Source organism: Oncorhynchus clarkii, chromosome 14, assembly GCF_045791955.1.
Source record: "Oncorhynchus clarkii lewisi isolate Uvic-CL-2024 chromosome 14, UVic_Ocla_1.0, whole genome shotgun sequence".
Classification (NCBI taxonomy): domain Eukaryota; kingdom Metazoa; phylum Chordata; class Actinopteri; order Salmoniformes; family Salmonidae; genus Oncorhynchus; species Oncorhynchus clarkii.
This window is the reverse complement of record NC_092160.1, coordinates 13348585-13373347: the sequence shown is the minus strand read 5'-3', so window position 1 is coordinate 13373347 and position 24763 is coordinate 13348585. Positions and strand designations below refer to the sequence as shown.

The following is a 24763-nucleotide window of genomic DNA, read 5'->3' as shown; positions in this document are numbered from 1 at the left end:
TTTTGGGTTTGACCAGGCTGACCGTTGAGGAGCACATCTGGTTCTATGCTCGCCTGAAGGGTCTATCTGAGGAACAGGTGAAGTCTGAGATCGAACAGATCCTGATAGATACTGGCCTGCCGCACAAACGCACTTCCAGGACCAGCACACTGTCCGGAGGGATGCAGAGGAAGCTCTCTGTGGCTCTGGCCTTTGTCGGGGGGTCAAAGGTTGTGATTCTGGACGAGCCCACTGCAGGGGTCGACCCCTACGCCCGCAGGGGCATCTGGGACCTCTTGCTCCAATATCGTCTAGGTAACCACTAACTCCTTACCTCTTTTTAGCAGCAATGCATAACAAACTACTGGGGGGAGTCCTGTGTGATAACTCACTGTTTTCCCTTCCCCTCTCCAGGTCGTACCATCATCCTCTCCACCCACCACATGGACGAGGCGGACATCTTGGGCGACCGCATTGCCATCATCTCCCACGGCAAGCTGTGCTGCGTGGGCTCCTCCCTCTTCCTGAAGAACCAGCTGGGTACAGGCTACTACCTCACCCTGGTCAAGAAGGGCCCAGAACCTTTCCTCAGCTCCTGCCGCAACTCCTCCAGTACCGTCTCCTTACCTAAGAAGGAGGAGGATTGTCCCTCTGAGAGCAGCTCTGACGCAGGCCTTGGCAGCGAACACGAGAGCGAAGTAGCTACCATAGAAACTGCTCAGGCAGCTTCCATCTGTGAAAGTGCCTTCGTGCCCCCCGACGTCTCCCTGATCTCCAGCCTGATCTTCAAGCATGTCCCGGCTGCCCGCATGGTGGAAAACCTTGGCCACGAGCTCATCTACGTCCTACCCTATGGCGCCGCCAAGGACGGAGCCTTCGTGGAGCTCTTCAAGGACATGGACAATCACCTCCCTGACCTGGGCATATCCAGCTATGGCGTCTCCGACACCACCCTGGAAGAGGTACAACTACAATAGATTATTAAATGGATAATGGGATGGATATCTCGTTTCTAGATGCTCAAAGTGCTTTACATTGCATTGGGGAATAGTGTTTGATTTCTGTCTTTTCTATCTCCTCATAGATTTTCCTGAAAGTGGCAGAGGACAACGGAGTTGACACTGAAGTTCCCTCAGGTAAGAACCCTTTAGAAATCGCCTGTGGGTATGACTCGGATTATTAAGTCTTGAATGGTTCTCGAACATGTCAGCATCTGTTAATTGTTGTTATTTTGTATGTGTTTTTGCCTAGACGGTACACTCCCCCTGCGCAGACGTCGTAGAAATCATGCCTTTGGTGGAGGAAATGCCTTCGGTGGAGACCACCAGAGCTGCCTTAGACCCCAGATTGATGACGACAACAATGAACATAACGACTCGGACGCAGACCCAGAATCCAGAGAGACAGACTTCTTGAGCGGATCGGACGGTAAAGGCTCCTACAAGGTGACGGGATGGAGTCTGAAGAGGCAGCAGTTTGTGGCCTTGATTTGGAAGAGGTTTCTGTACGCTCAACGCTCCAGAAAAGGTTTCTTTGCTCAGATTGTACTCCCTGCTGTGTTTGTGTGCATTGCCCTGGTCTTCAGTCTCATCGTCCCACCTTTCGGAAAGTACCCCAGTCTGGAGCTGCAGCCATGGATGTACGAAGAACAGTCCCTCTTCATCAGCGATGACGCCCCTGAAGACGCTAGCACACAACGGTTATTGAGTGCCCTCACCGAAGGACCTGGGTTTGGAACGCGCTGCATGGAAGGACAGCCCATACCGTGAGTCTCAATATGCCAGGGTCTAACAAAATGGTTATTTCCATTTGTACAATTTCTCCTGTCTTTGAGGAAATAAATATGACAGATAGGTGTATGATAAGGCACATATTTTCAATGTTCTTTAGGAGATAATTACTCTCAATCTCTCTCTCTCCCTCCTCTCTCAGTGACACTCCCTGTACGATGGGTGACGAAGACTGGTCCATACCGGAGGTCCCAGAGACCCTTCTGGAACTCTTCCGCACAGGTAACTGGACCATGGAGGAGCCGTCCCCCGCATGCGCCTGCAGCTGTGACGGCCGCAAGAAAATGCTCCCTGAGTGTCCTGCTGGAGCCGGAGGACTGCCACCCCCTCAGATGAAGATCAGTGAGACAGACACCCTGCAAAATCTGACCAACAGAAACATCTCTGACTATCTGGTGAAGACCTATGCAGAGATCATTGGGAAAAGGTATCACCTTCATATATATATTGCATATCTTTTATAACAGTGGTATGATATAGTATGTACAATGATTGAGTTATACAATTGTTTTTGTATACCTGTCTAGCCCAAATTGCCATTAAATAATTATGCTTCTTTTTTTCTTATCACAGTTTGAAGAACAAAATCTGGGTAAATGAATTTAGGTACGGTGGCTTCTCATTGGGTGCCAGGAGCACCAACGTCCTCCCCGCAGCTGACGAAATTGACGACGCCATCGCTCGAGTGAGGAAGATTTTTGAATTGGAGAAGGTGAGACTTCCATTCATTCATTTCCACATTCACTATAACTCAGTTTCTGCCACTGAACACAACATCACTTTCACCAATCTAAACCATTGTTATTATATATCTTCAGGGTGCAGCCGCAGACCGATTCCTGGAGAGCTTGTCTAGCTTCATCAATGGTCTGGACACCAAGAACAATGTCAAGATTTGGTTCAACAACAAGGGATGGCACAGCATGGGAGCCTTCCTCAACGTGATGAACAACGGCATCCTGCGCTCCAACCTGCCCCCTGGCAAGGACCCCAGCAAGTTTGGCATCCGCGCCTTCAACCACCCGCTCAACCTCACCAAGGAGCAGCTGTCCCAGGTGGCACTGTAAGTACCCACGCCACAGACATCTTGGAACAATGACATCATTAAAGTAATTGACCTAGTAGAATGTAGAGTTTGTAAAGTGTACCAAGCACAGTGTACTCTCCTTAACATCCAACTACCCCCTCTTTGTAGGATGACCACCTCAGTGGACGTCCTGGTGTCCATCTGCGTGATCTTTGCCATGTCCTTCGTCCCAGCCAGCTTCGTAGTCTTCCTCATACAGGAGAGAGTGAGCAAGGCCAAGCACATGCAGTTCATCAGCGGTGTGCAGCCCCTGCTTTACTGGACTGCCAACTTCATCTGGGATATGGTGAGAACTCCTAACCGCCATTTTGAGTATTTCTTCTGAGCATTTAGCAGCTGTTTTCTACTAGTGTAAAGCGCTACATGAACAGAATTAGTTTGATTGATTGCTAACCTTGTCATCTCGTTTGTCTTGCAGTGTAACTACATCGTCCCGGCAACGCTTGTCATCATCATCTTCGTCTGCTTCCAACAAAAGGCCTATGTGTCGTCCACCAACCTGCCAGTGCTGGCCCTGCTTCTGCTCCTCTATGGCTGGTCTATCACTCCCCTGATGTACCCGGCATCCTTCTTCTTTAAGATCCCCAGCACGGCCTACGTGGTGCTGACCTCCGTCAACATCCTCATCGGCATCAACGGCAGCATCTCCACCTTCGTCATGGAACTCTTCGGAGACAACGTAAGGGACACCACACATTAGCTGCATAATGTGGTGTGCTCATCCTTGCCTAAGGAAGCCATTTCATTTTTATTTTTTTTGACAACAGAGAATTAACACAATCTTTTGTTAATGTTCCACTTATCTGGTGACATTAAGGGTTAAATATTCCTCCTCTTCAGGAAATTGGGGGTATCAACAACATCCTGAAGAACGTTTTGCTGATCTTCCCTCACTTCTGTCTTGGCCGAGGTCTCATCGACATGGTGAAGAACCAGGCCATGGCCGACGCTCTGGAGAGATTTGGTAAGAACTGCATTTCCCCATGAGCCATTTTTCTATGTAATTCAGCGCAGAGGTGTCTCTTGAACATTTCTCTAAACCCACTCCTCCTGCTGTTCACAGGTGAGAACCGCTTCCGATCCCCTCTGGAATGGGACATGGTGGGCAAGAACCTGTTTGCCATGGCCGTGGAAGGAGTGGTCTTCTTCATCATCACCGTCCTTTTCCAGTACCGCTTCTGCATCAAGCCCATTAACCTGCACACCAAGCTCCCTCCGGTAGGCGAGGAGGACGAGGATGTGGCCAGAGAGAGGCAGAGGATTGTCAACGGACTGGGACACGGAGACATCCTGGAGCTCCGACAGCTCACCAAGGTCTACAAGAGGAAGCAAAAGCCAGTTGTAGACCGCCTGTGTGTGGGCATCCCTCCTGGAGAGGTAAGATTAGATTATTTAAAACAAGTAAATACACGATGCAATGACATGCAATCTCTTTCAATCTCCTTTGGTATATTTCCTCTGTTTCCTTTCTCTTTCTCTCAGTGCTTTGGCCTCCTGGGTGTGAACGGAGCTGGAAAGACCACCACATTCAAAATGCTGACAGGAGACTCCATGGTCACCAGTGGAGAAGCTTTCCTGGCTGGAAAAAGGTAAGTCAGCCATTTTGTGCCAGAGAGCTCATACTAGGTATTACAGTGGAGAGCTTCAGTAGTCTAAATGTGAGACTTACTTTTTTTGCTTTGATAGTATACTGCGGGAGATAGACGAAGTGCACCAGAACATGGGCTACTGTCCCCAGTTTGACGCCATCAACGAACTGCTGACAGGCAGAGAGCACCTGGAGTTCTACGCCGTCCTGCGTGGAGTGCCCGAGAAGGAAGTGTGTGAGGTTGCTGAATGGGGCATCCGTAAGCTGGGCCTAGTAAAGTATGTGGACAAGGCAGCAGGAAGCTACAGCGGAGGAAACATGAGGAAACTCTCCACGGCCATGGCCCTAATAGGAGGACCACCCGTCGTGTTCCTGGTACGTACTATGTCCCAACACACACACAGACCTACATAAACTGTAACCACCAACACAAGGGGATCAGACTGGTTGCATCAGCTTGGAGGTGACCTTGATGTGACATATCAACAAAGGAACCTCCTCTAAATCAGATAACTGGTGTTTCATTGTTCTCCCGGTGGGGATTGCAGCAGCGATGGTTGTGTAATGAGGGTTAGATTAAAATTCTCCCACTGGCACACCAGTGCTCTCAAATGGTTCCTGGAAAATCATAGGCTTATGTTTTGCTCCTATTGGGCTGGAGAGAGGGGCTGGCCACATCAGCTGTGAGCGGGATAAAGGGAGAGAGAGACAGAAACTGAGTGGTGAGACAATGCAAGAGACAGACCAAGAGACATGGTGAGAGCGAAAGAGAAAAGACAAACAAAGCCAGAGAGAAAGCAAGTTTCTAATAGCATAATGCAACACTAGAAGAGCCATAATGCCTTGCTCCCCCCTGCTGCTGGTCTTCTCTGTTGTTTCCTGCTCAACCTGTGGGCCAACCTTAACCTGGCTGTGCTCTTTGTGACAGGACGAGCCCACTACTGGGATGGACCCCAAAGCGCGCAGGGCCTTATGGAACTGCATCCACAGCGTCATCAAGGAGGGACGCTCCGTGGTGCTCACCTCGCACAGGTAACCAGAAACACCAAAACACCTCAGCCATGCTAGGCTAAGAGCTAACTGCTATACATTGAAATGCATGGTCTTGTTGTTGATTGGTTGGCAGCATAGCTTATGTACGGTATAGGCTGCGGTTAGGCAATCCTCATTAGCACAAATGTAGCCTATTGGCTTGTACTACGTAGTTGACATGATTCAAAGTATTGCTTACCCACTTACTGTGCAGGATGACAATAATAGCTTTTGGAGTGTTAACTTTAATTTGACAAGGTATTCGCTTATTTGACATAGACTAACCTTTGCAGGGATGTGATTTCTAGTTAATCAATTCCTTTACACTGTACCTAATGTCTGTGTCTACCATTTTGTGTCTTCAGTATGGAGGAATGTGAGGCCCTGTGCACCAGAATGGCCATCATGGTCAACGGCAGATTCCGTTGCTTGGGGAGCGTTCAGCACCTAAAGAATAGGTAAAATGACAAGTCCTTTCACTGATGCATATGAAACAAGCCAATACCTACAAAGTGTGCTCTGTGGCTTTAAATACAGTAAATTGCTCAAATGATGTATTGATATATTTTTTATTTTGCATTTTGTTTGAATTTTTTTGTGTAACTCTAGAGATGTATTTGTTTATAATTCTTAACAATACTTTTTTGTATGGTTTTGTAATCATTTGAAAGGGGAGGTGCCTTACAAGCCTCTCAGGGTTGTTTTTTTTTTTTACCTCTCCTGAAATCTCTTTGTTTGCCTTTTAAACGCTCATCTTATTTTCTTGTGAGCCAAAAGAATGCTAAAATAATTTTTTCACCTTGACGTTCCCCCCCCCCCCCCCCCCCCCCCCCATATTTTCTCCTTCTGTCTCTCCAGGTTCGGAGACGGGTACACCATCATCCTGCGTGTGGCGGGGGCGGACCCTGACCTGCCGCCGGTGATGAAGTTCATTGAGAGCGAGCTGCCGGGCAGCACCCTGAAGGAAAAGCACAGGAACATGCTGCAGTACCAGCTGCCCTCCTCTCTCACCTCCCTGGCACACATCTTCAGCATCCTGGCCAAGAACAAGGACCTGCTTCGGATAGAAGACTACTCTGTGTCGCAGACCACACTGGACCAGGTAAGACGCCATCCGTCACTGATTTAAGGCTTTGTGGTCAAGAGTTGTTTTCGTTGAGGTGTGATTGTGGATTACAGCACTATGCATGTTTGTCTTTCTGCATGTTCTTAGTAGACTGGACATAGCATCATGTGCGCTATTGAGGATTGGGATGTACTGTGATAATAGCTTACACGCTGTCTTCTTTACCAGGTGTTTGTGAACTTTGCCAAGGACCAGAGTGACGATTACCACTCAAAAGACAATTCAGTAAAGCGCAAAGAGGCGGTGGTGGACACTACCCCGCTCAGCTCGCGGCAGGCTGAAGAGAAGCTAGCCGAGGAGAGGCTAAAGGAGAGCTTGGTGTGAGCAAACAGACACCATCTTCCACCCAAAACTGGAACCCGCAAACAGTGTTGGACTGAGTTTATGTCCTTGTATTATTACAGTAGTATTTTAACGTTTTAATTCTTCAGCCAGGTGTTGCCCTCGGAAGGGCCCGGCTGGAAAGCTCAATGCAAAGTTTCCTAATCGTGCTGAAGTGAGTTGAGGCCCAGAGAGCCCTTCACGATAGTCATTAAGGAGAAAGAGTATTAAACTTGGAATAACTGCCATAATTCTATCCTGTGCTTCAGCAGATGTTATGCAGTGTATATTTTTAAGGAAACTGTGTTCATTTGTGTAATTCCAATTAACTGGTTTCTACCAATGATAGGAAAATAATTAATGGTCTGTTTCTTTTGGTTTTGTTCTCCAAGACCAGAATTACATGATGAAGAATCCCAATCATTTCTGTGGCCAAGGGCTGTACTGTAGAATCTGAATTGGTTTGATTTTGTTTTGAAAGAAGTATCTTTTATTTATATATCAAGGAATAGTTTAATTTTGTACATTGTGGCATTACTGTAATTATGAATGTTCTTCCTTGTAGTTCAGTACCTTACTATGTAGTGGACTCAGCCATTTGGAAACACTCCAATTGCAGAGACTAAGTACACTTTTCAATGTACACTATGCAAATAACTACAAGTTAAAAATATATATATAAAAAAAACATTTTAGCTTTTACAGAAAACTAAAAGATTTGTTTGTGGGTTAAGACACATTATCAACATTTGCAATGAATACCTCAACACAACATACCACAGTGCCCTGCCAGACAAACTGTTAAGGATACTTCAGTATTTTCACCACCTAACCACTAGGTGAAAACAGAAACATTCCCTCCATGGGTTGATAATAGTAAATCGAGTAACATCATCATGGATACTGGAAGGGACCAACCGTGCCGTGTCAGTTTTGAACTCCTGTCATAACGTGTGACCTGGAAGCTTGTCATGTATCGTTGCAGAGACCGGTGCAGTCAAGTGCCATTTTATTGTGAAATTCATTTTGTGACTCAGTATTTTGAAACAAAGCTTGCCTGAAATGAGGGCAGTTCAACATTCCAAGCACTTTATTTGTGGTGTTAATTGGAATATTGTTTTTGCACTGGAATTTCCACAGACTGTATACAATTGTTTGTTTTGTTTTTGATCAAAAAGAAAGAATCCTATCAAGAAAATTATTTATTTAATAGCTGTTTGTTTTTAATGTATTGAGAAAGGCTGTGGGAATGTCTGTTACTCGCCCTGTACAATACTTATTTACACAATAAAACCCAGCAGATCGTCAGTCCTGGCAAGTGTTTTCCATTCTCTTAATCTTGTGTCAACATGGCCGTAAACTTAATCCTGTCCAAAACCACATTTTAGCAGAATGTTTCATTTTGAAATATGTCTTTATTGGTCATACATTTTCACATAACCTTCTTATTGACAAAGGTTACAGAAAAGCGCATTCTAGTCCAGACAAGTATTCATGTGGTATGTACACGATGAATAAGGCACAATTATCTATACCTATTATAGTATGAATGGCGCTTGTAACGCCAGAGTAGTGGGTTCGATTCCCAGGACCACCCATATGCAAAACGTATGCACGCATGTGATATATTATAATACATATAATATAAATCTAATCCATTACTAACATAACTGTTTGATTCAGGACAGAGGCATTTCATAACAAGCAGTTCTTTACAACATATAAATGCATTTCACAAGAGCCATCTATTGTTAAGACTGAACAGTCCTCAGTAGAATGAAATAAACATTGTTATAGCCAAGGTCCTAATTATACTTGGTTCTGAGTGACTTATATATTGATATCAGTATAACATTCATAATTACAATTAATACATTGTTTGAGTGCAACTGTCATCACATTTGGTGATATAATCACCATTGGTTGATTGAAGAAATCTCAGTAGCATTTTATAACCTCTACTTAGGTCTATAAACAGTGTAAGACGCATATTAGATCCAGTTGAGGTTCAGTCCCTTTAATCCTGGGTTTCAGTGTGAGATCACTTGAGGGGAGAGTAGCGGCAGGGGAACATGAGTTTGCTCGTCTGCGACTCCAGATAGGTCACACTCTCCCTCACTTTGGGGAGAGAGATCATGAGAGAGATTTGGAAGAGTGCAGATAGAAACTAAAATGTGAATAGAGCTGTCAAAATTCCCTTTTCTTCCTGGATTAAAAGGGGAATAAATTGAAGGGCTTACCGGCTGCCACCACCCTGGCATCACCATGGGCTTTGTGGCGTACTGCTGCCCGTTGGTCCGGACTCTCATACCACCACAGGGCATTGACTGGCAAACAAGGAGAAATCTCATTCTGCCTCACACTCTTGCATTCATATTATAATATCAGTGTTGTTACACGTGTTAGATCATTCCATCCTGATAATCATTGACCCGATTGTTACTGTACCTTTGTTGAGCCGTCCAAACTCGCTGTGAAAGACCCCTACCAGGTGGGCATGCCCCCCGGCAGCGTGGGTACTGACTGCAGCCTGGAAGGCCTCCCCCCACACTGCTGGGCCTCCTGGCCTCATCTGGAACGATGCCAACTCATATACCCCTGAAAATACACACAACGCCCTTAATAATATGCAACATATCCAACTATCATAATTTCTTAAACCAACCCCTAGCCTCTGCAAATGCTTTAAAATCGAGCTGTGGTTTGGCAGAATTCTAGAGCAGTTAAAAGTGCATTCAACTGTCGAGGGTGATGCAACATAGCACTACAGATCTGTGTTGAAAGGAACTTTTTCTTAATTGGAACACAGTGGTTTTGTTTACCAAATCAATATGAATATCATGTGCTGTACGTTTCAAAAACTCCTTTTAAATTAGGCTAAACTCCTCCCTGTGGGGAAATCACTCATTTACATTTCAATCAGTAAGCAGACGCTCTTATCCAGAGCGACTTACAGTTGCAAATTAGGTTTAAGTGCCTTGATCAATGGCACATTGACAGATTAGTCACCTAGTCAGCTCGGGGAATTCAAACCAGCAACCTTTCGATTACTTGCCAACATGCTAAGAAGCGAGGCTAGCTGCCACCACCTCTTTTGGGTAAACATGGCTGATTTCTTTTCCTGCTAAAAACACAAGGTGCTGTCCTGTACTTACAATAAATATAATATAACTAAAAATATTAGTGTTGTCCAAGGAAATAAACACAAAAGGTCAATACACACGCACAAATACACACAAACAAAGGAGGGAGAAGTTCTGTTTTTCTGTCCTGGGACAACTAAACTCAAACAGTGTCAGACAAGAGGGTAATTATTTAACTCAGCTACTCACCACCTTCCTTGGGTGGCCTGTCCACCTTGCTCCAGGGTACTAAATACGTGACCTCGTTGTCCTGAGACATGAGCATGGGCATGGCCTTGGAGATGTACTCCTCAATCCATTTGGGGTCCTGAGCCAAGGATGCGCGCACACCTGCCCGCTGAGCATAGCTGTCTAGATAGCAACACAACAGGAGAGACCGTGAGATATACTGACGATACAATGGCTTATTTTACATTGTTCTCTGGGCTTGAGTTCATGCAGGTTCCCTTACAGTCAATTTAGGATTCCGAAATGCAAACATGAGTGCTTGCTTATTGTAGGTGAATATCCATACCTTTATACAATTTCAATGTACAGTATTTCCTGAGTTGGCTGAATTACACATGGACTGGTCCTCAAAGCCCTAGCTTGCTCTCTGCCTCCTCCTCACCATACTTCCAGATGTGGAAGACCTGGTTCAAGCCTCCGTACTCTACACTCCAGTAGCCCAGGAGCTCGGAGTGAGCAGTACGCAGGTGGATCTTCTCATTGGTCAGCTTGAGGAAGGCAGCGTTCTTCTCTGGAAGGATTCTGTAGGTACGGAATTCATAGAAGGTCCCTTGTTGCTGCTGGGGGCCAGTGGAAATACAGTCTAGAGCCTGACAGGAGAGAAGTACAGTCACTGCTGACACCCTGTGGTCAATGTGGGTTTTTACATGAATTCTATAGTAAGCGAATTTTGCTGAGACAGATTAAAGTACACGAACAAAAACGATTGATTTCAAAGTTTAATAAACAATAGAATTGTTTGCACAGGAACTACTTTTAATAATTTCCACTGAACATTTTACAAAAACACATTTACAGGAAGAAATTTACATATCCAACGTTTGGCAACAGAATAAAACTGAAGGAGATTTTACAGAAATTCTGTTAACAAACTTTGAATCTGCAGGTTTTTTTTATGTACTGTGTAAACTGTTCAAAGTAGTCGTTGTGCATAGTATGGCTTGTTAAACCTTGAAATTAATGTTTGTTTATTTAATTGTTTTAAAGAAATTGGGAGTCTCAGCATAATTCCGTTACCATGGAATTAATTGTCCATTACTGACAGCATGAAATTCTAATACGATACTATATGTATTCTAATTTCTCTCTTCATTTCATGTTTTTTTTTGCTTGAGGGACCCAACTGGATACTTTATTCAGTGTCATGACTTAAATGTGAGTTTTAGTCAAACCTTTGGTGTCGTCTTTCCGCTATTTATCACGTTAAATTAATCTTAAACTAATTGCCTACTCCTATGAGCAAAACTATTCTGGTCCTGTTTCCCGATAGCGATGGAATTTAGGCTAACCGATGTTTTATTGATGCATCGTTCCTTCAACCGCCGGAGATACACGTTTCCCAAAACACCACGCAAATACATCGTTGGACAATGTGTCGATACTGGTATGATCGAAAGAAAGGGAGTGCTGTTCACGGGTCAGCTTTCTGAATGCAAATATGACTTTTACATTTGAATTATTTCACAATACTGACGACGGATCAGCTTCTAGAGAAATATTACCGTTTACGGCTACAAATATTGATGCGTCTTATTGCTTACCCAATAAAAATGCAGTTAGGCTACACATCATAAAATATATTGAGACAAATTACAGCCTGTAGCAAAATATAACTAAATTGATTGAACATGGAATGTATTTCAATATGATTTAAATAGGCCTACTGTTTATATTTTAATGCAGTCATCTCAGTTTTAATTTGAAGCATATTTTTTATACTTCGCTTGTTTGTATCAATTGCAAAGACATTGGTAACTTTATTTGTAGTGAACTTTATTCTGAAGTTATCTGCGGTCACAGACTGATAAACCCAATATTTAGCGGAGATATTCTGTGTAGCCTATAGGCCTAAAGTGACGCGGTAGGGCAAAAAAAAAGCATATACGAAGCACTTCGACCACTCGTAGAAAAGCTGAGGCAAAAATTAGACTACGAGCGTTTTCAAGGGCAACGTTAACGGTGGTTTTGGGAAACAGCTCGGAGATTGAACATAGCATTGAGATGCTTTTGGAAAACCGGGCCTTGGCGTTTTGGAATCAGTTTGCTACCCAACCTTTCATTCAGTTTGGTCCAAATGTCTGTCGTACATTGGAGTTTGACTTCTTCCAGTCTAAAATGTCTGCAGTGTGCATGACTTATATTGCATAACGTTACTCGTACTCTTGCTTCGAAAATCTAAGACAATGTTAAATTATTATGCAAAGTTAGATATGGTAAATTATAAAAACAAGTCACACACTGTATCCTATAGGTCCATTGTAAATAAAACATGTAACATGCATGACATTTTCTCATAGAATGACTTAATGAAGTTAAGGCAATACTTTGTCAAACGACGTGAAATTAATAATAGTGCCATCTGCCGACCGGTTGGGCTACATACACCGAGGGCAAATCTCTCCTAGTTTAAGATTTCGCAATACCACGCGGATATTGCAAAAAAAAAGCGTTTGCATAGATAAACTGAAACTCACATTGACTTTTGTCGAACCTGGTGACTGTTAAGCTACAAACTTGAACTTTTAAAATAATGTTTTAACAATCGATTTGCATTGGAATTTGCCCTCATCCCACTGTCAAAATAGACCAAATTATAATAGTCCAAACTTACCACGTAACCATTTTTCAAGCAAATATTTTCTATAAGCCTTGACGATCTGCGAAATGAATTTCTTACTGTAAACATTTCGCTTCAAAGTTTTTATAATAACACTAGTGTCACAAAAAGTGACCAAGAGCACCTTGCGAGTTCAGTCAGAGAGGATGGCGGAGCGAGACGTTTCACTCTCGTCCAAATCTGTACAAAATAACGAATTTATATGGGTTTCTTTTGGACCTAAACTCCATCGCCTGCCTTTGTTGGGCGGAGACATTAGCATATCGTCATTACATACAAATCTCTGGTTCAGTAAACTGTTTTTGAGTTGTCCGAAGAGACGAAGCGAGAGGATTTTACTCCGCCCAAAAATGATTTACTCTGTCCTTTTTTGTATGGACGTCTATGAGAGAGTGTCGAATATAAGTGAGGCTAATTTGATCGAATAGAAGTTTAGTCTGTTACACATATGTTAATGTATAAGTGGATGCACGTGGCCTTCCGGCGACATTGAGAAAAACAACTCAGTTATGCCTGTTGTTCACACGCCTATCTGCCCTCTCATTGGCTAGAATGGTCCCACCTGATCTCACTTGCCTATTTCCATTGTTAGAGCGGTCACTCGGCTATCTTGTCAATATAATAGATAATCTTTGGCGTTGTGCAATTGTAGACTACGGAAACCGAGAGAAGCTCAAATTTAGAGATCCATGAAAAAAATAAGGGAGAAGATAAAATGTAATTTGGTAACGCATAGGAAGAATGAAATATGACATGTAATATCCACACTTGGGTGAGTTAAAATATTATGAATAATAAAAAAGTAAAATTTGAAAAGAAAAGTATAATTTACTATTCCGAATATTTAATACAACCAGATTAATACCACCCCCTCTAGAGTCTGATTCATCTCAAACTTTCGTCCTCCCTGTCACTAATTTTAGAATTTAGGGAAAGAGGAATACCTAGTCAATTGTACAACTGAAATGTGTCTTCCGCATTTAACCCAACCCCACTTGAATCGGAGAGGTGCTGGGGATGCCCTAATCGAAATCCACGTCTTTTGAGTCCGGGGAACAGTAGGTTAACTGCCGTGCTCAGGGGCAGAACGATAGATTTTTACCTCGTCAGCTCGGGGATTCGATCCCGCAACCTTTCGGTTACTGGCCCAACGCTACCTGACCGTATTGTATTGAGCCTTCTGTGGTAAAATTATTATATAAATCATATTTGATTGACTGTACATAGAAGAAGTCATGTGAATGAGAGCCTCATTAGCATTAGCACAAAGACAATGGGTTTGTCGACGTTGCAGCCGACAGTGCAGGCGACTGCCGACTGACTGAGCTACAAATCACCATGCATCTTTAATAACTACTCATTAGTATTTGTAGATCAGTCAGGCAGTCACCATTTACTCATAATGCATCATGGATTTGATGCTCTCGAACACGGCCAATATCAGTATACATACAGGTGAAAACAAGACCAGGTTATGTTGTTGTGGGGACCAAAATATTACAAAATTGGTACACATTCAGTAAACAACATAATGTACGGTCTTTAATTCAGTGCTTTAAAAAAACGTATTACATAGGAAGGTTTGATAGTTTATCTTGGTCAACATGTATGCATTTCATCATCAACAACACCAGTGTCACACCCCCGTTTTTATTGGGCGCTCAGCAATATTTAGGCAGTAGGAATGTTCATCCCTTAATAAAGGCCTGGACAATAGGGGGCCTCTGCCGTAACTGTTGCTGGCGGGCTGGTCAGGTGCAATGCCGTCAAAACATCAGCTTTACCCAACACAGGGTCACATTATTTCACAGACAAACAGACGCGACCTCCACTATATGACAACGCCACTCCATCCACAGGGACTAAACCAACAGCAGACCTTGAGCAAGAGGCACATCGCAAATAATACAGTAGCAAAGGAGACATCATAGAGATTATAGTGTACTTTTGGAGCTGCATTCAGTAATTGGACCTATACCAACTATTGTTATCAGTTGAATTGGATCTCTTTTGGTCAGACCGCATGAACATGATTGGGAAAACTCTTTTGCTAGTCTGCCTGGCTGTCTTCTTTTCTGCAGGTAAATACATTAATCATTTATATGAACAAAATGTCTGACTATTCTGTACATAATTCATGTTTAATTTCCATTTAGGAACAGTAGTTTGTCAAAACATGACAAAGATTGTACTGTTGATTGTACTGTTCATTAGCAGTTATGATAATAAATGATAGGTAGTAAAGAATAATAGGTTAAATTCTACTTGTGGTTATATGTCACATTAGTAGACGCAGCAGACCAGTCCAGACTCTACAGGAGGGTGAGGCTTCCATTACAATATTATCATTACAGTTCCCTTTACTAATGTGGCAACTACAAATGAATTAATGAGAATGTCCATGCATGACTATAGACAACCAGGATTGGTTTAGTCTTCCAGGTGGCAAGATTATGTCATCTTGAAATGTTATTTTATTATTTTACTAGCCATCTTGTGGGGATATGAGCCAATCCCAGGCATGCCCGCTCAACTACTCCCCAGTGTGCGGTAATGATGGAAACACTTATCCCAACGAGTGTTCTCTGTGTGTTCACCGGCTGTGAGTCTACCATATATCAGTTTAATTATCCTGAAATGTTTCCTCTCTAATTGTTTGGGTGTGCTGCTCATCTCTGTAGCACCCCCAGCGTCATCCACGCACAGTTGTACATTTTGTTATAGCCAGTAAGCACAGGGTGGTGCTACATTTGCCTGGTTGCAGGATCTGAACAAAGAGATCTGGTGACTAGGCAAGTGATTTTCTACTCCACCTATGAAAAAAGATCTATAGAAAACACAGAATTAGTCCACTGGAAAGCTTTATAAGAGACATTTTGCTTGCTTTAAAAAATCTTAATGGCTGTTTGTTTCTGTGTCTCTCTTAAGGGAAACCAATGCAGACATCTTGATAGTGAAAGACGGAAGTTGCTGAAGAGTAGCCTACTCAAGTACAGATGATTCCGCTGTGAATGTGATATTATCACATTTATCTTTGATTCTTTCTGTGATTGTAGAAGTAGTTTTTTATGGAACACTCATGCACAGTACACACACACAATCATTTATAATCATATTGATTTGTATTCAATCATAACACTATCTTTGTAAAGAATAAATCGATTTTTCAGTCCCAGCTCGTGTGGAATCTTTTATCATTAAAGGTCCAGATGCACATTATTGTGTCCACATGGTTTGTTTATTTGATTGTGTTATATTGTCCTGTTTTTGTCATTATTCACGTAGTATGTTGATTGGAATACAATACACAAGATATTACACCTACAATACATTTAAGTCACATTCTTAGTAGTAGTAACTTGTAGTAACCACATGGGTGAGCTACAACAAATATACTTCCGTTTTTGCTTTTTCTTCCTAGATTTCCTGTGTCACATTTATTGTTTCCGCTATCAGAAGTGCACATTTACAGACATGCTGAGTTGTTTCAAAGATAAAGTTGGTGATGTTTTATTACCAGGAGATGTATTTTCTTTTCAAATGCCTGAAAGTATCACCGACAGCAAACCCGAGAAAGTTGTTTGTGGACCAGGGCTTCGGCGAAACGGAGATGAAGTTCTCGTTTGCAAAAGCGGAATCCTTCGACATAAACAACCGAATCTGTACTGGATAGACTCTCAGCAAAGGAGGGTATGTATCTGGAATAACTGATAAATAGCTACCTATCTAGATACCTAGCGATATCATTCAGGGTCAGATTCATTAAATGTGTTTGAAGAAGAAACGCACGATGCGTTGGTAACCACGTGTTTTTACAAAGAAAGGCGCGTGCCTATCGTATCTCTGCAGAGTTTGGCTACTATATTTAGTTAGCTAACGTTACTATCTTTGTCACAGTAAACAGACAATTCACAACCCCAATACAAATATGGTCTTGGCAGGAATGAGGTAAAAAGGTTGGTGAAATTGATGGCATGCATGAACATTTTGCACTCTAGTACCAGACTTGGACTTCCCAAAGGAGATAAGTGATTGTTACCGGTTTTGTGACAAATCTTCCACCTGCCAGAATCCCCCTCCCTTCGCGTGAAGGCGCTCACACTCAATTCTTCATTGCTGCTAGTTAAGATTTCTGCTCTTCACTCCGTCGTCAGTTTAGCCTACATTTCACGGATCTTAGTAGCAGAAAGTATTTTTTTTATTTATGTCCTTCAAGGCAGCTGTCAATGATCAGTTAGGCTGCGTTTAATTTTATGGTGTTTTGATCGCGGGGGAGGCACTAGTAATGCCTGCAGTTCAGTTTTCAGTGAAATGTAGCCTAAACTGACAACGGAGTGAAGAGCAGAAATCCCAACTAGCAGCAATGAAGAATTGTTTGTGCGCGTTCACGCGAGGGTGGGGGGGCAGAATTCTGTCAGGGGGGAGATTTTCGGCACAACACAGGCAGTGTCCTTTTCAAGTAAGTTATGGACTCGCTGCTTATTTCCTTTCGCCCAGTATGTTCCAGGGAAGGGGGAGAGTGTGATTGGCATCATAACTTCCAAGTCAGGTGACATCTTCAAGGTGGATGTAGGGGGGAGTGAGCAGGCGTCACTCTCCTACCTCGCCTTCGAGGGTGCTACCAAGAGGAATAGACCTAATGTGCAGGTCAGTATTGTCACAAACACTTCTTTATTCTTCCAGGTGGAAGGCTCACTATTTTACAACTTGACGTTAGATGGTTCTTCACCCTAAAAAGTAGTTTACGGGCCAAGAGAAAAGGTCATCCAGGGCTGTTCTTTAAACAGCCACTACAAACTTCAGCTAACAATTAATTGCAGGCATGTGAGCACGTAAAGAAAGTCAAATTCACCTGAAATCAATTCAATTTAAAGTTTGATGGCACTAGTCTCTCAATTTTGTTTCTGTGGTGCCGTTGCAGGTGGGGGACCTGGTGTACTCTCAGTTCATCATTGCCAACAAAGACATGGAGCCGGAGCTGGTGTGTATAGACAGCTGTGGACGAGCCAACGGGATGGGGGTGTTTGGAGCAGGCGGGCTTCTCTTCAAGGTATCCCTAGGACTTGTACGCAGGTATGTCACAATAATAAAACTAGTCTATGGTCATTTAGCAAGTGTTATTCAAAACAGCATCACAGTTAACATTCAGCATATGATCTACATTTTACAAATCTATCTAAACATTCTGTAATGTTGCACCACTCAACACGACCCTGGTTCTGAATAGTAATTGCCCTCTCTTTATCCAGGCTGCTGGCACCCCAGAGTGAGATAGCCAAGGACCTGGAGAAGATGTTTCCCTTTGAGATTGTGGTGGGGATGAACGGACGGGTGTGGGTCAAGTCCAAGACCATCCAGCAGACCCTCATCGTGGCCAACCTGCTGGAGAGCTGTGAGAACATGACAGCCCAGCAGCGACAGACGCTCTTCAGAAGGGTGGCCGACGGATCCATCTAGGCTAGGGGAGCACTCTGCTCCGGAGAAGGATGTTCGAGAACTGTCTGAATTAATGGGGTTTGTCTCAATCATTTGAAGGCAAGGAGGCATTGGTGTGGTCGTCTCCTTTCCTTGTCTCCTCTCCTGACTACTGAGCTAAAAGTGATGAATGCAGTGTAGTTGAAACCTATCAAGTCAAAGGGGATTTTGACCCCAGTGTGTTTGCGCTGTGTGAATAATCAGATTTATTTTTTTTTACATCTTTTGTTTGTCAACTACATTTGAGAAATAAATAATGAATCTGGGTTGATTAAAAATAAATAAGTGCTCCTGTTCAAACCAGTCCACAAGGGGTCACCACTTTCAGTTACCTTTGCTAGCATGATAACTGGAACCACTGATATAGTAGCACATATTGGTCATGCCAACTGTAGAAGCATAAACAATTATTACTACACAACTTTGTCCACATGGATTGATTCAATTGTCAGAAAAATTTCTTAACTGTTTGTTGAGAGAGAAAGCCTCTGGGTAATTATGTACATGTAGGTAGAGTTATTAAAGTGCCTATGCATAGATAACAGTAGCGGGGGGGCAATGCAAACAGTCTGGGTAGCCATTTGATTAGCTGTTCAGGAGTCTTATGGCTTGGGGGTAGAAGCAGAAGCCTCTTGGACTTGGCGTTGCGGTAGCAGAAAGAACAGTGACACCGCCTGGTATATCGATATATGGGCAACTTGGTGTGAGGTGATACTAAGAATTGGATTATGATGATGCCATGAACTAACTGACGACTGGCTACCATTGGCTCGTGCTGCCATGAATTCCAGCAACTGACAAATACCAGCCCCTTCTCTCTGTCCTCAGATGAGGAAGGACGGTATAAAGTTAAGCTTCATGACAAATACTGGTCCCAAGGGCACCAAGTCTGCCATCTGTGGCTACACTTAGGGAAGAAAAAAAAATTGTTCCAAGTGTTCTTCGGCTGTCCCCATAGGGGAACTCTTGGGTTCCATGTAGAACCATCTGTGGCAAGGGTTCTACATGGAACTCAAAGGGGTCTCCTATGGGGATATCCAAAGAACCCTTTTAGGTTGTAGATAGCATCTTTTTAACTAAGAATGTGCCTTACCGCCAGGACTTTCTCCGCCTGTGAAACCGAAGTACATCATTATGTAGTAGATGGAATGGAACGCATGGAAGACATTTTATGTGAAACAGGGAGGTGTATCTATTCAATCTCCACATGACTATTTGTTTTCATTCTTACCTGCTGGTGTAACTCCTGGGTTTTCAAAAGGAGGATTTGCGCTAGGGTTCCTGCAGGTTCTGTACATGGAATGATAGGGTTGCATTAACATTGTATGAATAGTAGTTATTTTGGATTACAGTCAACGTCTGGTAAATGCAACTTTATTGCACTAAAACAGATTACACTTACAGTATCTGAAGTGTACTTATCAGGAGTCGATTGTGGAGCAATGTTAACATGAAACATACCTAGTTTGATGTTTGTATCGCCGTTGAAATTAGCAGACATGGGGCTGTTAAAAAGCAACAGGGACAAGCATACACTGAGAACACATGGAAATCTTGGACTCTGATGACGTCAATGGAAAATCTCATGACAGGGTCATCATCCCATTTCCTCATAATGAGAGAGAGCGAGAGAATGTAACAGAGAAAAAGGTGGAAGAATAAAGTGAGAGTGTTAGTAAGTGAGTAGGAAGTTTCCAGCTTCCTCAATCAAGAAGGACTGTCTGTGCGGTCTGTGCCAGTGTGGAGTCATGCAACGTTGCATCAGCCAGACAGCCATAAGTACATGGTTTTGGGCACATACCTCTCAATTGCAACAAATAACATTAGTGCAAGATCAGCTAAACTGTAGGGGGAAATTAGTCCAGTATGCTCCATGAATAAAGTGCCAGGATTGGTCAGTATGATTGTAATAACATTATGTAACACCTATTCCTGAGTAAGCAGTGTTCTTGGAAGTGAAAAGAACAGAGGAAAATATGAAGTAGCTAAGTTGGTAGAGCATGGTGCATGCAACATCAGGATAGTGGGTTTGATTCCCAGGACCACCCAGACTTAAAATGTATGCACGCATGACTAAGTCATTTTGGATAAAAGCAACTGCTAAATGGCATATATTATGATAATAATATAAATACAAAATAACCGTCTACATATTTTTCAAAGAAAAATACTGCTATCTAGGAGTGCTTTCTTTACATCCTAAACGTAGTTCTGTCTTAACCCTTCTCTCTGATTAGTCCTTCATAATGACATCATTATCACCCAGCTCTGATTGGTCCTTTCATAATGACAGTGTCATATCGGTGAGAGAAAGTGTCTAGCCCTGCGGTATTCCAACCATGTCTTCCCAGTCTGCATATCCCACGAATCCATGTTTATGTGTCCTCGGGGACCAGGGCAGTAAAAGGCAGTGCACCGTGGACCACAAGCTCAGGGCCAAAGAAAATAGTCTCAGAGAGGGATTAGTATTAGCTTAAGCCAGAAATCAAAACTCCTCACCAGCCTCAACAATAAACAAGAACATGTCAGAGTCCTCAGACTAAGACAATGGCACTCTGTGTCAACCAGTGTAATTGGGTGTTACATGAAGAAATGGACATTGGTCATGGGCTTTGTGGCTGTAACAAGCTTGCTGTTACATAAGGTTGTTATAATGTATACATAGCCAGATTTGAGCACAGCTGTTAGAGAATGGGCTCTCCAGATTCCCCTCTTTCCCCTCACAGACCAGAGGCAGAGACTGTCTAGAATTATCTTTGATCAGCAGTATTCTAAGCCAGAGAATCCTCAGAAATCCACAATACACATAACTCATAGGTATGTCTATAGCTTGTCTATTCAGCATGTGTTGGCATATACTGGATGGTGAAGCATGTAGCACAGTAAACTGCAAAAAGTAGCATCTTGGCATAAAAATGGTTCTCAGGTTGCATGAACTTTACTAAAGTGATATTTTAACATAAAGTACTGGAAGTATAATACATACCATGTCTTAATAATATCTCAGGTTTAAAAAAAATATATGCTTGTTATATTATATAACATTTTTATATGTTAAATGAAAGTTTGGGAACTGCTGAAGTGGAGTTTGGAGGAGAGGTATGTTTGAAAGGAAACATCAGTCTGCCACATGTTAGACCGCTTCAACGTGACATGGTGCTGTAGGAAAGGACTCCCAAAGAGGCAGTTACCAGGTTCTCTTCCTTTATTTCTTTCTGTGGGCCAGGCCTAGAGTGGGTCACCTCATGGATCTTAAGTCCTCACTGAATTTTGACTGCAGATGAATAACAGACACATTATTCCCTTCCGCTCTCTCCTCCTCATCTTGTTCCTCCATTTCATACACGGCACTCTCCTCCCTCACCCTCTCCTCCTTTCCAAAGATTTCCACTTTCGTTTCCCAAGTGCTCCTAAGAGACAAAAAGATGTGGACTGACAAACCCATGCTTCTGGCTCGTCCTTTATAAGTCTGACCATTTCCAATTGGACTGACAAACCACTGGTTTTTGTTCCTCCGTTAGAAGTCTGACTGTTTCTCCGTGTTCTGGAGCTATCAGCACTCTGATGATGCAAAGAGTGAAAACAATGAGAAAATAAAATTCTCCATTACCTCAAGATAAAGGTAGAGATACTGATTCCATCCCAAATCCACCCATACTCTATGACGACCATAAGGTTTGGATAGGCGTAAGGCAGTAATACGGAGGACATTCTACCCAGCCTATAAAAAGAGCAAAGTAGAACCATATTGATTTTATCCATCTGATTCTTTCAGCCCTCGAAGTGCACCAATATTAGAGGCTGGGGGTTCCTTACAAGGGCTGAGGGGTGTCCTTGTTGAAGCAGCTCCTCCCGCTCAGTCTCCGGTGCCGCTAGGAGAACCCTGAGTAGGCGCCTGTCACTCTCCATCAGGTTGGTCACTCCTCTGCAGACCCCAGCCTCTGTCTGAGAGACACCACCTCCCTTTACAGGGACTCATTAATCTGCAGATCATCAGCCAACAAAGTGGTGTTACACAAAACAGTATATGTCTTTACTGTGGCATTATTATAGAGACAACTGTTGTGTGGCTACTCACAACTGGTGTGATGATTGGTAAAACCTGACTTCTACTGGTTCACAACCCCTTTCAGTTTTCTGTTAGCCTTATCAGGTGTGGCCTGGGTTAGATACTACCAAGACGTCTGGCAAGATTACATGCTTCTGTACAAATTTAGTTGGTCTGGTCTTCCATGGCTCCACCTGCTTGCTGCCATGTTGCTCTGTCTGTGTGGCCAGTCTCTCTGTGTGTTTCCTGGAGGCTGAAGCGTTCCTAATACAGCTGGGAGTGGAGGGCTTCCATACGGGCCTCTGAGGCATCCCTTACCTGCTCCACCAGGCCCTAGACTCCTCCAGCAGATGCTCAAGGTTGTCTCGCTCCTGAAAACACCAACAGTTTCTTGGGTTAGGGCCCAAACACAGCAGTCAGCCACCCAGAATTATTTTCTCATGGTGTTTACATGATTGGTGTCAGTTTTGTCATGTTATTAGTGAACAAAAGGATGATATAGAGTGATTTACTTTCAAATGTTGACCTTTGTCCACTGCTTGAGAAATAAGCTAGGTCATTGATATTATGGTCCTCTCTCTGACACTAGAGGAACGGTACCGAGTCAATTCTCCTGATTGACAGACAGAGGTCAAAATGAAAGATATCATTTCAGTGGACATATGACTTTCATAGTGGGCAGCTTTCATTCTGCCAATGGGAGGATAGTTTCCTATGCTTTTATGAAGGGTTTACAGGAGTGAAGCTGAATGAGACACTTTCCCCCAGAACAGAAAACCTGGTCCAGTTGGGCGCTAATGATCTCCAAGTCCAACTTTAACCTGCCCACTCTGAGGACGAGACAGAAAAGTCCTGGGCAACATACAAAAAGAGAAAGCCCCCCCAAATGTCTTTATTATTATTTAACTAGACAAGTCAGTTAAGAAATGTCTTATTTACAATGACGGCCTACCCCGGCCAAACCCTAACCCGGATGACGCTGGGCCAATCGTGCGCCGTCCTATGCGACTCCCAACCACGGCCGGTTGTGATACAGCCTGGAGTCAAACCAGGGTCTGTAATGACGCCTCTAGCACAGATGCAGTGCCTTAGCCGGCTGCGCCACTCAGGAGCCCAATGATCCACTGCACTGATCAACAAGCACCATAGTTATTCATTACCTTCAGTAAAGGTCACCACATGGTGGGATGTAGACATTCCCTGATAACAGTCTGGGATGGAGTTTTACTGGTCGTTTGATCTGCCGAAGATTCAAAACAAGTATCTGTGGGGGAAGCAATTAACAAATATGGGTCAAACTATGGCACAAGTTAGCAGTTACCCTATGAGAAAGGAAATCCACTCAGCTAGGTATTTATTTAGATGTGTCATTAGCCTAAATTCCCTTCCTTTAGAATCCCTGATACAAAATGGAACACAAACATAATGGAATGCGGCAAGCGTCATGAAGGACATAGCCTATACTACAGAACAGGTGGCAGCAGCAGCTGTCTATTACCTGGGGTTGTGCATGTCGGCTCCCTCGGCCCATTCTCTGGAGCAGTCGGAGCCTCTGTTTCTGCAGAGCACTTTCGACCCGAGCCAGACTGACTTCCAGATCTCTCCTACGCTGTCCCGAGTCCAGGAGGCCCTGAAGGTCAACCGTCCCAGGTTGGGTGAGTCGAAGTCAGCCAGGTGGCATATCGTCCACGGGGTTGGAAAGTGGAAAAGACTTCGGCCTCTGCTGCCAACCTGTGTCAAAACCCCTGCCCCCCATAACACTGCAGTGTTCACGACACCACCTACAGGTAACAGCTTCAAGCTGGTTGTCTCAACTCAAAACTGCATGAGTGAGACTGATGCAACGATGAAGTAGTAGTTACCTCTCACCTGGACGTTTTTTTTCCTTCACTAAATAAAATGTAGAAAGCAGTTAGCTTGTCTTTAGTTTAAAAAGGTACAGAGGGCTACTCTGCCCGCCCCTACACCTTTGTCCCGTCAAGTATCCCATTGCTCTGTGCATAGGACACTACTGGCCAATTCCAACACTGAACATTAACCAATAGGGCGCTTAACAGAGTTTAGCTGGCTGACCCAATGCTTGGACAAAAATAATGGTGTGAGGGGACTTTCAGGGACAGTTTCCCAGGCACAGATTAATGTTCTCAATTGAGACTTCATTCCAGGGCTTGATCTGTGTCATGGAAACCACCCCAAGTCTTCGACCCATGTTAATGAATGAGAAGACGTTTACTTAAATATTTAATTACCTAAACAGATTTTTTTTTAAATCGACACCAAAACATTGCTGCAAGTCAGTATACATGTTTGAATGAAAATGTGAAGAGCC

At 43.4% G+C, this 24763-nt stretch overlaps 4 protein-coding genes across 7 annotated transcripts in view; 3 read left to right on the top strand and 1 right to left on the bottom strand.

The window, feature by feature from the left end:
- LOC139366312 (phospholipid-transporting ATPase ABCA1-like) overlaps window positions 1-8232 on the top strand; it is a 40571-nt gene extending 32339 nt beyond the window's left edge. For both annotated transcript variants that reach the window (XM_071103657.1, XM_071103658.1), the window contains 17 exons: window positions 17-294; window positions 394-941; window positions 1064-1115; window positions 1231-1744; window positions 1912-2196; window positions 2343-2481; window positions 2588-2832; window positions 2965-3142; window positions 3275-3535; window positions 3697-3820; window positions 3920-4233; window positions 4339-4445; window positions 4543-4819; window positions 5373-5476; window positions 5842-5934; window positions 6335-6578; window positions 6771-8232. In XM_071103657.1, the coding sequence (XP_070959758.1) occupies window positions 17-294; window positions 394-941; window positions 1064-1115; window positions 1231-1744; window positions 1912-2196; window positions 2343-2481; window positions 2588-2832; window positions 2965-3142; window positions 3275-3535; window positions 3697-3820; window positions 3920-4233; window positions 4339-4445; window positions 4543-4819; window positions 5373-5476; window positions 5842-5934; window positions 6335-6578; window positions 6771-6926 (3919 nt within the window). In that variant the 3' untranslated portion in view covers window positions 6927-8232. The remainder of the gene's footprint in view (window positions 1-16; window positions 295-393; window positions 942-1063; window positions 1116-1230; window positions 1745-1911; window positions 2197-2342; window positions 2482-2587; window positions 2833-2964; window positions 3143-3274; window positions 3536-3696; window positions 3821-3919; window positions 4234-4338; window positions 4446-4542; window positions 4820-5372; window positions 5477-5841; window positions 5935-6334; window positions 6579-6770) is intronic.
- An 86-nt stretch (window positions 8233-8318) lies between these two features.
- LOC139366314 (nipsnap homolog 3A (C. elegans)) lies at window positions 8319-13280 on the bottom strand. The gene is made up of 6 exons (XM_071103661.1): window positions 12906-13280; window positions 10677-10884; window positions 10256-10417; window positions 9372-9521; window positions 9164-9250; window positions 8319-9041 (listed from the first exon to the last, which is right to left on the bottom strand). The coding sequence occupies exons 1-6, from the start codon at window positions 12978-12980 to the stop codon at window positions 8965-8967; spliced, it is 759 nt and encodes a 252-aa protein (XP_070959762.1). The 5' UTR covers window positions 12981-13280; the 3' UTR covers window positions 8319-8964.
- LOC139366315 (probable pancreatic secretory proteinase inhibitor) lies at window positions 12353-16130 on the top strand. Of its 3 annotated transcripts, none has more exons than XM_071103663.1 (5): window positions 12353-12370; window positions 14771-14992; window positions 15199-15233; window positions 15401-15513; window positions 15840-16130. In XM_071103663.1, exons 2-5 carry the CDS (start codon window positions 14935-14937, stop codon window positions 15883-15885), a joined length of 252 nt encoding a protein of 83 aa, XP_070959764.1. In that variant the 5' UTR covers window positions 12353-12370; window positions 14771-14934; the 3' UTR covers window positions 15886-16130. The 3 variants fall into 3 exon arrangements, with proteins under 3 accessions (XP_070959764.1, XP_070959763.1, XP_070959765.1); XM_071103662.1 differs by lacking the exon at window positions 12353-12370 and adding an exon at window positions 13666-13683; XM_071103664.1 differs by lacking the exon at window positions 12353-12370 and adding an exon at window positions 13939-14096.
- A 10-nt stretch (window positions 16131-16140) lies between these two features.
- Window positions 16141-18391, top strand: LOC139366313 (exosome complex component RRP40-like). Its single transcript, XM_071103659.1, has 4 exons — window positions 16141-16601; window positions 17409-17558; window positions 17833-17984; window positions 18161-18391. Exons 1-4 carry the CDS (start codon window positions 16284-16286, stop codon window positions 18366-18368), a joined length of 828 nt encoding a protein of 275 aa, XP_070959760.1. The 5' UTR covers window positions 16141-16283; the 3' UTR covers window positions 18369-18391.
- The last annotated feature ends 6372 nt before the right edge of the window (window positions 18392-24763 follow it).

Coding starts and splice junctions, on each gene's coding strand:
- LOC139366314 (XM_071103661.1), bottom strand. CDS start 12,980: ATGTTTACAGTAAGAAATTCATTTCGCAGATCGTCAAGGCTTATAGAA. Junction 10,885..12,905: donor GCTTGAAAAATGGTTACGTG/GTAAGTTTGGAC, acceptor CTCTCCTGTCAG/GCTCTAGACTGTATTTCCAC. Junction 10,418..10,676: donor CTTCCACATCTGGAAGTATG/GTGAGGAGGAGG, acceptor GTTGCTATCTAG/ACAGCTATGCTCAGCGGGCA.
- LOC139366315 (XM_071103663.1), top strand. CDS start 14,935: ATGAACATGATTGGGAAAACTCTTTTGCTAGTCTGCCTGGCTGTCTTC. Junction 14,993..15,198: donor GGCTGTCTTCTTTTCTGCAG/GTAAATACATTA, acceptor ATGTCACATTAG/TAGACGCAGCAGACCAGTCC. Junction 15,234..15,400: donor AGTCCAGACTCTACAGGAGG/GTGAGGCTTCCA, acceptor TTATTTTACTAG/CCATCTTGTGGGGATATGAG.
- LOC139366313 (XM_071103659.1), top strand. CDS start 16,284: ATGGGTGAGCTACAACAAATATACTTCCGTTTTTGCTTTTTCTTCCTA. Junction 17,559..17,832: donor GGAATAGACCTAATGTGCAG/GTCAGTATTGTC, acceptor GTGCCGTTGCAG/GTGGGGGACCTGGTGTACTC. Junction 17,985..18,160: donor TCCCTAGGACTTGTACGCAG/GTATGTCACAAT, acceptor CTCTTTATCCAG/GCTGCTGGCACCCCAGAGTG.